Genomic DNA, 14,277 nt, shown 5'->3' with positions numbered 1-14,277 from the left:
ATTCTTCCAGCCAAGGCCTGTGTAGAAAACAAATGTTCCCTGATGGAGAATTTCAGTTCATGTCAACATGTTTCTCTTGACATCTTCCTGAAGCTGCATGGTAGGCTATTAACTAGCCCTGGGATTTTTTGTTGCATGAGAGAAAAAAAATCCCAGCCATGCTGCTAAAATTAAACGAGCAGAGATTTCCACACCACACAGTCACAGGACAGCTCCGTGCCACACAGTAAAGATGAAGAAGAGAAAAGGGGGGGGGGAACTAAGCAAAACACTATTTCTTTGTTCCTTTCTGATTGTTGTGAGATTGAAAAGCCATGTCCAACAAGCTAAGATGTCTTAAGCCAAACTTTTCTTATTTCTCCTTCTCTGAAGAAGAACTGAGCTTATCTGTAGAAGGGTAAATGAGCCAATTGTCTTGTTTATTCTTCCAATCAAAAAGTTTTTGAGAAACACTGGGAAGGAAACGGCCCTACACACACAAAGCAATTATCTAATGCTGTGTTGTGGGCCTCTGTAGTTAGGGATTGATACTGCTAACGCGTGAAGATGCTGGCTCTCTCTCTCGTTTCCAGTCTACTTGGCTCCCAATATGAAGTTAAGGAAGTACAAGTCCACGGCCTGAACTCTGAATTCCAGACTTGTGTATTACTTGAGAGTCACCGTTCCAAGTCAGGGAGCCCCCAGACTCACGAGCCCGAAGGTGTGAAATGGAGTGAACTTGAAATAAGCTTCCTATGACATTCTACACAGCCAGCCACGGAGCCCATTTCAAGCTTGACACTTCCTGTGGTTTCTACTATCTGGTCCATTACCTTTGCTCAGCCCTCCCCTCCCCCCACCAGCTCCAGGCCTGTCACAGTTTTTTTCTTCTTCTTCTTCTTCTATTTTTACATTCTGTGGGAGTACTGTAAAATATTACATTTTTAAAACTTTCTCTTATGTTCACTTGAGAACCTTAATAGCCAGAAGTCCAGCAAGATTCTTTGGGAATTTCTAGCAGAATGCTGTAATTGGCTTGATTTGACTCCATGGTCTGGAAAAATGAGTATTTGTAGGAACAGAGTATTGTCAGTACAGGCAGCCTCGCCAGATCTGATGCAGCAAATGAGAAATACCCTTTTGCTGTTTATGCGGGCAGAGTATGACACAGCTTCCTGTACCTGGAACCCTCCCTCAGCACCAAGGAAGTTAGGAAACCCTCGTTCTCCTATCGGGGGGTCATTCAAACAATATGAGCACAGAATGTTTACTGGGGAAAAGTCAAGTTCTACTGGGGGTGCAGAGGTCACTGGCAGCCCTAAGAAGAGGGGACTCATCCCTCAGCTGCCAGAAATAGTCGTCCCCAAATAGAAAAACACTGGAAAACATAGAAACCATAGCCCCTTCTCAGAAAACCTCAAACACTGGCGTCTTGGGATCGGCCCAGACACCTCAATATCAGACAGAAAAGTTCACAGCTCGTCCCAAGCACTCTGTCAAGCTCTACAGATCACGTTTAAACTGTAAATGCAGTATGGCTGGAGGATAAAAGCTTGGACTCTAGGGACAGATCTTTCCCCGTTCAAATCACCTTGAACGGGCTACCTAACGCCCTAAAGCCCCAGGATTTCTCACCGATGAAGTGGGGATGGCCATGGTATTGACTCGTAAGGATTAAGTGAATTAACCCATGCAGATGCCGATTCAGGAGGGAGGTGCATAGTCAGCGCTCAGAAATGCTGGCTATTATTATTTCTCACCCACTACCTCTACCTTCTTATCTTTTATGCTTGGAAGAAAGGTTAATGGGCATGCAGAAAGTCACCCATTTCAAATTTCATAAATTTCATGCATATCCCCTTATTACTTATTGTACCGCCTGGAGAAGCTCAAACTCTTCCACTCTGCCCTTGAGATAAGGAGAATATTCTACAGGCCCAGAGTCAGCCCAAAGGAATCCGAATCACATGGCAGACTCTTCCACAGTTGGGGAACGCGACGGCATGTGTTCCTACGATGGCATACCCCGTGTGACACATGCCATGTGGATTTCCAAACACTGAGTTCAGAGTCGGCACACTTTTCCGCCGATTTCAGTGGAGATGCTGACAACATTTAAAAAAAAAAAATCGGAGAGGATGCAGAATGGGGAAACGATGGGGCGGGGTGGGCATGACTTGCTGCGTGACCACAAAACACCTGCTGAGAAATTGGTAGAGTAGGACCTGCGGGTTCCACATTTCTTCAGTTTCCCTACAATTTTTCAAAGGCAGAAGGAGGGCAATAAAGACACTGGCAAACCATAAAGTCTCCAGGTTCGTTTTCACGGTTCGTCTCTAAAATATTACCTCTGGAAGTAGTGCCGTCTTCCTGGAGTGGCGGGGCCGGTTGAGGTGGGGGGAGCTCTAAAGACTTTTTTTTTTTTAAATTGATCCAGTATCTAGGCACAAGTTCAAAATTGTGTTCCCGCATAACAGAACATGATAGAGCTATTTAAAAATACTGTTTACAATGGGTTTGTGGCAGCATCTTAATAGAAGCCTCTTTGCTCGTTAGCTGAAGGAGAGAAGGATGCAGAAGGGGCTGACCTCAACTATGCAAAAAAAGAATCCAAAATGCTGACAGCGGTTGTCTCTATATGACGCAATTAAGGATCATTTTTTTTTCTTCGCCTTCCTCTCTGCCCTGCCCCCCTTCCCCAACCCTGCAACTCTCTACGTGAGACTACAGTTCTTTCACAAGCAGGAAAAAAAGAAATCATTTAAATAGCATGAGGTTTAAAATGGCACCAAATTATATTAAAACTCCATGAGGTTTGCAGAGATTTAAGAAGTCGGGTCTTTGCCGGCGGTGGTAAAAACAGCAACTGGCTGCCGGATGCCAGCCTCACACTCAGCCAGGCATATACTACGGTGCCTGGCACATGTCAAAATGCCTTCGCCTCTTGATCACTGTGAAACTGATGAGTCAGGCTTTGGGAGATCCAAGCCCTTTCTTCTCCCTCTCCTCCCCACTGTCTGCAGCAGGATGGGCTTTTTTTTCTTTTTTTATTGGTTTTTTTTTGGGGGGGGGTGGCACTCATTAGTACTTCCACATTACCGCTCAGAAGCCGAGCATGTGTCTGTCTCTCCGTGTTCATCTTCTTGAACAGTTCCGGAGACAAGTGTGACAAGACAGAAGTGAGGCGCTTCTGAACAGACGAATCTAGGGGTTATCTATGCCCAAACCTGTCTTTTTGTGGGGCGAGGGGAGGTTCTCCCAAGTAATTTCAATGGCTACAGCCAAGAATCTGCACATGGGGTACAAGAGGGAGTCTAAAGGAAACTCCCATACTGGCCATGTGTGGGGCTTTCACCCCTCACAACCTCCTGCTTTGGGAGGGAACTATCCCAGGAGACAGAGTCGGGGCAGGGTGGGGGTTGATCCTCAAGAAGTAAACCAGGGTCAGGTGAGAGGTCCCCTCAACCACAGGAACCCCAGTAGGACTGGGATCCCTCCAACACACTCTCTACTTCTTTCTGAGAGCACCCCAAGGAAAGAGCTTGGAAGCTGGGGCCCAGGCTTCAAGGTCCCTGTAGCTGGGGGATATGACTCTAGCCTTTGAAGTTGTCCCAAGTTCAAATCCCTGCACTGCCCTTTGGCAACTGTGGCCAGTCACTTAGCAACTCTAGGCCTCCATGCTTCTGCCTGTAAAATGGGGTTGTGAGAGCTGAATTAGAGACAGAGGTAGAGGGACTTCACATGCGGGAAACTCCATGAAAGTGTTAAGTCACAAAATGAAAACAAAATGCCAATCGATCCTTGTTAACTGGATCCTGAAAATGAGATGGGGGTGTTAAAAGTGGTACCCCATATCCTGAGGACAGGAGGACTAAGTCTCAGCTGGCTGCAGCTTGGTCCCGACCGCTGGCTCCCAGCAAGCCTGAAGTGGACAGCTACACAGGAATGGCTGAATTGAACCCACAGGACAGGGAAGCCAGGGCATCCCATGGGGAGCTATTTATAGGCAAGTCTTCCTTCACCTCCAATCCTCCATGTGACAGGCTGGTAGGCTCTGCTTGGGGAAACAGTGCTCTTGTCAAAACACTTGTCAAAAACATCCCAAATCTGAAGAGATAATTGGAAAGGAGACCCAGGAAGGATGGATAGAATTTTCTTCTGCGGGGCTAATGGGCCTGACTGGCCTAACCGGGTTATAGAATGTCCATGGGCATCCCTGGGTGAGTGCTCAATGATCGGTGTGCATCTACCTCTCCTTTCCCCGGGAAATGAAGCTAGCAAGGCAAGAAAGATGATCGATGTATATTTAAAAAGAATGTATACACAAACAAATTCCCTCCCATATGTTACTGGGTTTACTCCAAAGGAAACAGAGCCAATCAAATGCCTACCCGGCACTCGGCACCATGTCAGACTGAGGGGGATTCATGGCCCCTTTTACAAGAAGCTTAATATCCAGTTGGCAGGGCAAATGTGAACCAGAGAGGCTAGGTACCAAGGCATGACCTCGGTAACAAGTCAACGATGAGGCTGGTAGTGAGTAGCTCGGGAGACAGGAAGAACAAGATGCCTCTAGGGACACCATCAAAGAGAAGGTGGGGTTTGGGCCAAATACAGAGGGCTCAGCAAATCACAGAATAAAAAGACAAAGAAAAAAAAAACAGACTGGGGGTAAGGTATGATCGAAGTGCGGACACGGGGGGGGGGGGACATATACAAACTTGGTTGGAGGAAGGCTATGGGTGCAAAGACAGAGTCCCTGGCCATCAGAGATGGAAATGATTTTTTTTTTCCTGGCTTGTCTAGTATAATCTCATTTTACAGCTGGAGAGATGGCGGCTAAGAGAGGCTAAATGATCTGCCTAAAGGCACAGCTGGCCGAAGAGGGACAGAAGCTGGCAAAACAGACCCGCCGGCATTCAATTAAGAATCTGCGCTGAGTGTCAACTGATCGGCTGCCGAGAGAGGTCAAGCCGCGTCTAGGGTGAACCAACACGATTCCCAGCAATGACTGTCACTGGAGGCCACCGGAGACATGCAGTTCAGGCTTGCTAAGGACACTGACAAGAGGATCACGGGATGATTTCAGAAGAGTCCCTTGGTGGGTCTGTTGGCTTTCTCTTCCTCCACGTTGTCCCTTCCCCCAGGTGATTTAAAAAAAAAAAATCCTCAACTTGACCAGGGACCATCTATATGGTGGGGGAAATGGTCCTATGAGATGCAAGTCCAGGGAGTCTCAAAGAATTTCAAATTTCGAACCTCTCCTTGGCATATGTGGGTACAAAGGGCAGAAAGCAAACCCCCTCTGAGGGTGGTGAGCGGGATGTAAGGGGGAGGGCACGCCCGTTTTTCTTCTTCTTTTCAAGCCTGTAATCGCTCATCTCTTTGAAGTTGTGAGAAATCAGGTCCTTTGTACATTTCCCGTGTAAAGGAGTGAGAACCCAAAGGTTAAATGTCTCAGGAAGGTGAGTCAGGGACGGGGTAAAGCCCGACTCGCATTCAGCAGCTAACAGTAAGGAAAGGGCCCCTGTGTGGCTCATTCCCAGAGTGCAGGCGGCTGGTGCCTCATAGCAGGCTGAGGGTGGCGGCGGGGGAACAGAGACTACATACAGACTCCTAAAATTTCCTGCAAGCCTTTTCATGGCAGGGGTCTCTATGGCATTAACGAAGCAATCTTAGGGGTACGGTCTTGCATAGAACTCAGAAGCAGGATTGAAAATTAAAACAGACAGGCAACAAGCAAACTTTTTTAAAAGGAGACATTTGAAGAAACACAGAGAAACCAACCTTAAGTAACTGGCCATCTCCAGTCCCCAAGAACAAGACAGTCCTGTTCATCACCATGGTGCCGTAAACAGATGTCAGTTCAGAGTGGATCAACGTCGACGACGCAATTGGCTGGACCTGTTCGGGCCGGTCCTCAGCTTTCTGCACAGAAATAAACAAGGGGGATAAAAAGATCATTTTTTTTTAAAACTTAAGTACTTCTCTTCATACTGCTAAAATACCACTCAGGAGCTCTTAGGACGTTTGCATTTCTGAACCCTAGATACATTCTCTTCAGCGGGATTCTTGGGAACAGCTTTCACCGCTTCCTCTGCCAACTCACCATGCTGGCCCAAGCCAGGGAAAATGACGCGCAGAACTGCGTATTCACACGTACTGGTTGCCAGCACTGAGCTGGCCATCCACTCCACATGCCCGACACCCCCCAACACACACACACACACACACACACACACACACACACACACAGTTTGATCTATATAGCAGAGTTCTACATTATTGCCAGGAGAGAACCCATTTCTGAATTGGGGCTGGACACCGTACTGGACGCCAGGTTCATTCTAAGATGAACTATAACGTAGCTCCTTTTAGCTATGCATGCGCTTCTGTGACTGGCTCAGACTACCCTATTGGGTAGCAGGGGACTATCAGTAGGCCTCCGGAGGGGAGGGATTCTGATAGTGCACCATGAAGCCTAAAGACTAACCCAGAGGGCAGAAGGCAGCCAGACCTGGGGTGGGTGGTAAGACCCGGCTAATGAGGAACTGAGTAGGACTGGACCCTGATCTAACGCTAAAGGGGAAGTGAAAAGCAAAGCCCTCAACCTAAACGCATTCAATTGTCAGGCTTTGAGCACATGGAATCACATGCTTGCTCCTGCTCATTAACTAAAGGCCCCCTTTTCAACCTGGGACCCAGAGAGTGTCAAGCAAAATGTCTTTCCCTTTTTTTGTTTAAAAGGAATGAAGGGCCCCACGCTGCTTCCTGCCTCCAACGACAGGAAGCTGAGTTTGTTCCACAAATCTCTAGAAGAGAGGGAGCTGAGAGAGAGAGAGAGAGAGAGAGAGAGAGAGAGAGAGAGAGAGAGGTTGCCCAGTGCAGCTTCGGAACACAGTGTGATAGCACACTTTATCTGCCAGAGCCCAGTTCCCAACTGTACTATGGTTTTCAAAGACACATTTAAATTCCAGCCAATGAGAGAGACGGCAAACATCAGTAAGCATCACAGTGGTTCCTGAGTTGGGACTGTTTGGGGGGTGGAGAGGTGGGCAGGGGGAGCCCAAGACTTATTAACTTCATTATATTATTGCCAACAGTGTTTATGCCTTTCAATTTATGTCTTATTAAATATTCATTCTTTTTAAACCCACCAAGTTTCATTAACATCTAAACTCAATGGATTCGTGGACTAAATTGATTTCAGAAGGCTCTAAAGTACCATCGATACTTCTCTGTTGACGTTGTTCTGTGAGCCAGGATAGCATCCTTCAATACCCCATCACCTTTTCAAGGAAGGAATGCCATAACCTAAGAGAGGACTCGTTTGTATAAAATGTTCTGTAGTGAACTCCCTGGAAGGAGACTTTTGGAATGCCCATTAGAGATTGATGTTTCCCATGAAAAGACAGTGTATCTCGTGTGGTTAGGGAAGGTGAGGAGCTATCCTGTTAAAACTAGAGTTAAGGGAAAAGGATCTCTGAGGATCTGGGGACTGGAACAATAGGCTACTGTTTAGATAAGGAAGCCTCATGATATGAGTAGAAAAAAAAAAAACATTGGATGACCTTTAAGTTAATAAAAAAAAGAAAGAAAATCCCCACATACACATGACACATCCTGACTTAAAATAAAACCAGAACTGACCAGATGTAAGGTCAGTTTATTGTGCTTATTTTTTTATGAAATTTTTGAGTGTCACAAGGCTATGTCAGGGAATCGGGCAATATTTCCGAGCTTCTAGAATGTTCTCACACTACTCTTATTTTTGAAAAGTGGACTGCGCTTCTTGTCATCTCACAACAGAAAAAGGGTAAAGGCTATGGCATTATGGATTATCTCTAAGTACCAAATGGGACCAGAGTCTTAGGTCTGGTATGGAATAGGAACCAAATAGCTGTTCCTATTCCAGTAGACCATGAAGAGTGATGTCATGGGAGGCCTTTGCTGAGGCTGGAGGAGATAGCCTGCTTGCCAAAGATTGGTCCCAAATCACATAGGCTGGCCAGAAGCTAAAGGGGAACAAGGGGAAAATTGTTCCCAGATTACAATCTCCTGTGTCCTAGCTTTGCCCTCTGACCTCTTCCCAAAAGATGCAGTCTTCCAAACTAAGACCTAGACCATTAGCACAGCTATGTAGCACAGTCATTCAACCAGTGCCGTTGCCACACTCGAGAGCCTGGTGGGATGAAATACCACCTGTCTTTGAACTCAATCCTTGATCATTGAATGACCTGGGTGACTTATTTAATCAGTGCAGGAGTTGGCTTTCTCTACTATCTGACTGATAGGCTAGTGGTGGTGAAGAACTCACAAGTACTGGTGCACTAGGTAGTACGAGTAACACTACCTAGTACACCAGGAGTCAGAGTGGGCTGTATGACATCCATTTTATCACCGTCCCTGACAAAAGTGGCATAGGACCACGAACCTGTGTTGAGCCTGGAGCCTGTTATTCTCTAGCTGAGCTACTTTAAACCCATTGTTTCAGCCTCTAGATCAGCCGTTCTCAACCTGGGGGCCACAATCCTTTTGGGGTCACCTCTCAGATATTTACATTATGATTTGTAACAGTAGCAAAAAGAATTACAGTTGGGAAGTAGCATTGAAGTCATTTTAGGGTTGGGGGGGTCACCACAGCACAAAGGACTGTATTAAAGGGTCGCAGCATCGCGAAGGTTGAGAACCACTGCTCTATAGCATGTAAGGGTTGATAATATTTCTTCTCAACAGTTGTTACAAGGACTAAAAAAGCTAGCGGACAAGTCTCAGGAGAATTTAGTAAAGCGTCTGTCACACAGGAGTACAGGTGAGCTGTGCTTGCTGTCACTATTTGGAAATGCAAACAGGTACTACTGCACCCAAGGCTACGTATCCTTGGTTTCTACCCTCTTTGCCAAAAGGCCTCAAATGTTCTCCAGATCACAATAAGCTGAGCTGGCAGAAACCGCAATCAGTCCAACCAAACGGCAATTTTAGTCACCACTGCCAGACACTTGCTCTCCTACCTCATGGAACTGTGGGTTCACTCCCAGTGAGATATCAGGCACTCGTCGGAAGGGTTCCTAGGACTTAGTTATCCTAGAACAAAATCTCTGAGGGGAAGCCATGGCCTCTTTCTCACTCCTCCCCTTGGAATACAGTTTCATGATGTAGAGACTGTATAAAATATACAGGCGTATAAAAAGTATAGAATATACATCACGTGTGGAAAAAGGAAGACATTTTGCTTCCATCAAATCCAAGATGGAGGCTGAAAACCAGCACGCCGAGATTAGCACAGGAGAAAAGAACGGACCCTAGGTTCTTGGGGGGCGGAACAGACTAGGGTGACTGCAGCTGTCGCGTTAAGCAACTGTCAATCAATTTTCTGCAAACCGCGGTTTAAGAAATGAAACTCATAACTTGTTGGATCAGGCAGCGGACCAGCAGCGGACCAGCAGCGGACCAGCTGGGAGGTCCTTAGACACAGTCGGGACTTTGTAGCTAATTATGACCCGGGAAGAAAATAGGAGGAGGCTTGGGCAACCAGAAAGCTCCAAGGGCTGGTCCGGCTGAATAGAAATGGACTCTTTTATGCTAGAAACGCAGAAATGGACAGGTTGCTGTGAATGGAGAAAGGAACCCTCAGAAGGCCTTTCTTAGGCTTGTTTCAGCCAATGGAAACAAAAGACAGACGGGCCCCAGAGGAACCCCCTCACAAAAGTGAAGTTAATACCTGGGCAGTTGAGCAGAAAAGGGGGGGAAAATTGTGCAGGCAGCCCCCCCCCCCCCCCGTGTCCAGAAATTGTTCTTTCTCTGTTCCCCCTCTGGCCTATTTTCTCTTTTTGCCCTTCTCTCCCTTTAGGGCATAATTGTTAATGTCGCTCTCAGCCCATTCTGTCTAGTTTATTATGTGTAATTTCTCTTGGAGCCCCAGCCTCTGCTTGTTCATCTATGTGTAACAAGGTTAATGCCTTGTAATGATGCTTTTGCCACTTCTGCCTTTCATGGAAAAAAAAATTCAATCTCGATTTAGCTCCAAGCCTTGCCGCCCTTTGGGCTTTCTTGGTTCCCTCGTTGTCGTCCTTCTGCTTCTCCTTCCTGCCATGTCTAACCATAACCACACGCCCACAGCCCAGCCCTCACTGAGGGGAAACTTCTCTCAGTCAGAGGCAAAGGGGCCCTTGACTCAAATGATGTTTAGACTGAAAGACAGAGGTTTGGACGCAACACAGCAACCTGGGATGGGGATGGTGTGTGTGAAAATGGATGTACTTCCGTGTGTGTGTGTGTGCGTGCGTGTGTGTGTGCGTGCGTGTGTGTGTGTGTGTGTGCATTCAGGTCAGGCATACACAAGGAGCAGGGAACATATCCAAAAGCAATAGGCTTGCCTTCCTTTATGGCGACTTCTAACTATTTTGTTGAGAGTAAACACCACAGTTGTATTCCACGTAACTCCAGGGGCCACTAAGCCATGATTTCTAGGGTGTGAAAGGCAAAGGCCCAGCCTTAGCTTTGTCTCCACACGTGAGCAATGATGCCACATGAGGTATCCGATGACATCTTTGTGGTAAGAGATACAGGAAATGTCCACAAATCTGGGCCTCCAACGCTGGGCACCAAGAGAGAGTGGAGCCCATTTCACTCAAACCCATTGTTAGGAAGACTTCCGAATGCTGGGTTTTCCTTCTAAGACAAAAGAGAGTGCCAGCTGGTGCTTATTAATTTCTCAGGCTGATAACATGCCCTCTTGGCGCGGCTTATTTTATATTCTGTTCCCAGGGGTTACCCTGGTTTTCAAACAATGCCTCCATATTTGCTACTTGTGACTCACCAGGGAGCCACTTGCAGTTAGGAAAACTCTGCATCCAAGTTCTGGTCCCTGCTCTTCACTTACAGCCGGCTGGGTCGGGGCAAGGGGGCTCCTTCAGGTCACCACACTGTACAATGGACACATCCCTACCTCATGCCCTGCCTCGTCCCAGCATCGCCATGAGAATCAAACGAGAACACAAGCATGGGCAATCATTAGGAAATCATCTTCATCAAGCTAAAATAAAAAATGTGGGGAAAAAAGGCTTTCACTCGAGATGAAGTGGAACTTTATCAGCTGTTCAGGCTGCCCATGTCCCACCTACTCTTCTGGAATATATATTGATTGGGTCTAAGTTTATGGCATCCGTGAGACCATCTGAAGGGAAAATTTACCCAGGGATTCTAATTCATAGGAAAAGCACAACGTGTGCAGAAGGTGGATGCAGTAAGAGGGGCAGAAGCGGGTGACGCCGTCTCCGGGTATAGCTCACCTGGAGAGGGCACTGGAAAGATGCTTGTATTTCACACCGGCTCTCCCGTTCTGCCCTGCGTCCTCCACCTCCTAAATCCCACCTGATGCTCCGAGACTTTTATCCTTCTTCCTTCCTGCTTTCTGTTCCTGTTTCACCCCCATCTCAATCTCTTTCCTTCCCTCTGACCGATTTCAGCAAAAATACTTTAGAAAAGACTGCTAAAATCGTTCCCCTAACGTTGGGAGTGGCAGGTTCCAGGATCTCTCTCCTGATCCACTACTCTCTCCCTTATAACCACAGCCTGCCCTGCATCTTTAAACTGAGGAAGATGGTCCACCAACATTTGTCCACAAAGAAGTTTATATTATTCTGGGTGAGATAATTATTATTAGGTGTGTCTCGTGGGATACAGACCTTTTTAGCATCTTGGGTCTCTGTCCACAAGATGCCAGAAGCACCCTCTACAAGCAGACTAGTGCCAACTCCCTTCCCTTACCTCTCTAAATACACTACTTTCATTGTGCAATGACAACCACCAGAATCCACGCATGGCTTCGCGGAGTTGCTGAAAAATGGCATCCGGACTCTTTCTGCTCACCTTGTCCATCAATACTCTACAAATACATCGACAAAACCACCAGTCACAACCCCAGGTCCCCTACTCCCATCATTGCCCCTGTCCAAGACAGATGTCCCAATGCTCTCAAGTCGTCCTTCTCATCTCCACAGCATCTCTCTGCTGGTCCACCGGTCTCTCCCTTACAACCACAACCTGTCCTGCATTCTACAATCAAGGTGATCTTTAAGACAAATCGGACACTTGCTCAACATTCTTTAATGTTGCACACCTAACTACACTTAGAATATACGCAGGATGCTCTTCATCCCAGCATTCTGGGAGGCATAGGCAGGTGAATCTCTGGATTTGAGGGCAGTCTGGTCTATTTCAGGACAGCAGAGATACACAAAGGAACCCTGACTCAAAAAAAAAAAAAAAAAAAAAAAAAACAAGAGAATTTCACCTATCTGACTCACAGACCCCCACCTGAGCTGGCCCCTTGGCTACGGTGGATGCAGCACTTAGCTCTCTTCCTTCAAGCTCGTTTTGTTTCCATAGCTGCTTTATTTCAGAAGTAGCATTACCACCTTTCTACCGTAGGGTCTCTCCACACACTATTTCTCTGCTTCTTCCCCTTCAGTCCCTTTTGGGCCCGCTCATTTAAATCTTTCAGGTTTGAGGTGAATTTTTCACCTACACAGGAGCTTGACTCTCCCGACTCCCACCCCAGTTGTTACTCCGAACCATGGCATTCCGCTCATTTCCTTCAGAACACCTATAATTGTTTTTTAAGTTGTATTTATTGTCTATCTCCCAGAAGACTCTCGGCTCTACCACCGTTTGTCTTATTCTGCTTTTGAAAGCAAGCTCAACCTCAGCATCTAACTCCTAGTAAGTTGTCGATAAATGTTTATTGAATTAATAAATAAACACATGGATCAATGTTTGAATACTTCCAATCAATATCTCATCAGGCAACTATGGAACATTGCTAAGTAGGCGTAATCATTACAGAGTTCTTCAACTGAACCAAGATTTGTCCCTTGCAAACAGCAGGTCTCGGTTCTGCATCGGGGAGCAAGAATAAACTACCACTCCACACATTCTGTCGTCAGGCATCTTGGCCTTCTCAAAATACATATCCACAGTCCATCAATAACTCATAAGAGACAGCTTCTGGATCTATTAGTTTTTTAATCCATAGACAGCCTACTGACTGAGAATACTACTATTTAAAATGTGTCTCTAAATCTGGTTATGGTGGGGCGCATCGGTATTTCCAGTATCCAGGAGGCTTAGGGGGAAGGATCGTGGATTGGGGGCAAGCCTGGGCTACATTTCAAGTTTTAAGGTGGGCAAGGCTGTACAGACACTGCACCTCAAAACAACAACACGTAAACAGCACCAACAATAAAATAACAAAATGATGTGGCTCTAAGAGTGGAACAAAAGCTCTCAACAAAATACAAAATAAAGAGCATGAGATCAATCCCCAGGACCCTCGTGTGGAAGAAGAGAACTGATTTCTGAAGGTTATCCTGTGTCTTCCACGTGTGAACCATGGAATGCTCATGTATACACACACAACAAACAAATGTAATATAAAAATAAAGAACTGAGTATTAAGGGAATGCAAGAGGTGCTTTAATATATACCTTTATGAACATAGCTCTATTAGAGTTGTGAGACTTTAGGTAGTCATTCCTTCTTTCTGTGTTTTCTTCATCCATCCTTCTACCTGCCCATCCGTCTGCTCACCCATCCATTCATCCATCCATCTGTCTATCTGCTCATCCATCCATCCATCCATCCATCCATCCATCCATCCATCCATCCATCCGTCTACCTGCCCATCCATCCATCCATCCATCCATCCGCTCACCCATCTATCCATCCATCTATCTGCTCATCCATCCATCCACCCATCCATCCATCCATCCATCCATCCGCTCACCCATCTATCCATCCATCTATCTGCTCATCCATCCATCCACCCACCCATCCATCCATCCATCTATCTGCTCATCCATCCATCCATCCATCCACCCATCCATCCATCCATTCACTTGCCATTGGCTAAATGTCTGACCTATACAATACATATAGGAATAAGTTCATAGGCAAAATAAGTCAAGCAAGCAAGCTTTGCCACAAAATGAGACACTTTACATTTCATATTATGGTTTCTCAAACTTAAACAAATGGCTTGGAGTGGACAGAACTCAAGGAACCCAGGAGACACAGCGGGAGGCAGGCGCATCTTTATTTCAGCAAGCTCTAACTGAAGCGGCGCTTTCTCTTCATTTTGGATGCAGGCCACAGTAGCATTAAATGAAGCCATGCCTTTGTCACCAAAAGAAATCAGATATTTTCATATCATTTCATAGTTGCTGCTGATATCTCAAAATATCATTTAGGCTCATCTCTACTTTGAGATTATGGTGGTTACTGCTGCTAGATCTTGCT

At 46.3% G+C, this 14,277-nt stretch overlaps 1 protein-coding gene across 6 annotated transcripts in view; it reads right to left on the bottom strand.

Moving 5' to 3' along the window:
- Positions 1–14,277, bottom strand: part of Plxnc1 (plexin C1) — a 159,021-nt gene that overhangs the window by 130,010 nt on the left and 14,734 nt on the right. For all 6 annotated transcript variants that reach the window (XM_050145566.1, XM_050145570.1, XM_050145569.1 and 3 more), the window contains exon 2: positions 5,767–5,907. In XM_050145566.1, coding sequence (XP_050001523.1) covers positions 5,767–5,907 — 141 coding nt within the window. The remainder of the gene's footprint in view (positions 1–5,766; positions 5,908–14,277) is intronic.

Source organism: Alexandromys fortis, unplaced genomic scaffold, assembly GCF_014885135.2.
Source record: "Alexandromys fortis isolate MF-2015 unplaced genomic scaffold, M_Fortis_MF-2015_v1.1 scaffold_50, whole genome shotgun sequence".
Classification (NCBI taxonomy): Eukaryota; Metazoa; Chordata; class Mammalia; order Rodentia; family Cricetidae; genus Alexandromys; species Alexandromys fortis.
The sequence above is the reverse complement of the archived record's forward strand: the minus strand, read 5'-3'. Positions and strand labels throughout refer to the sequence as shown.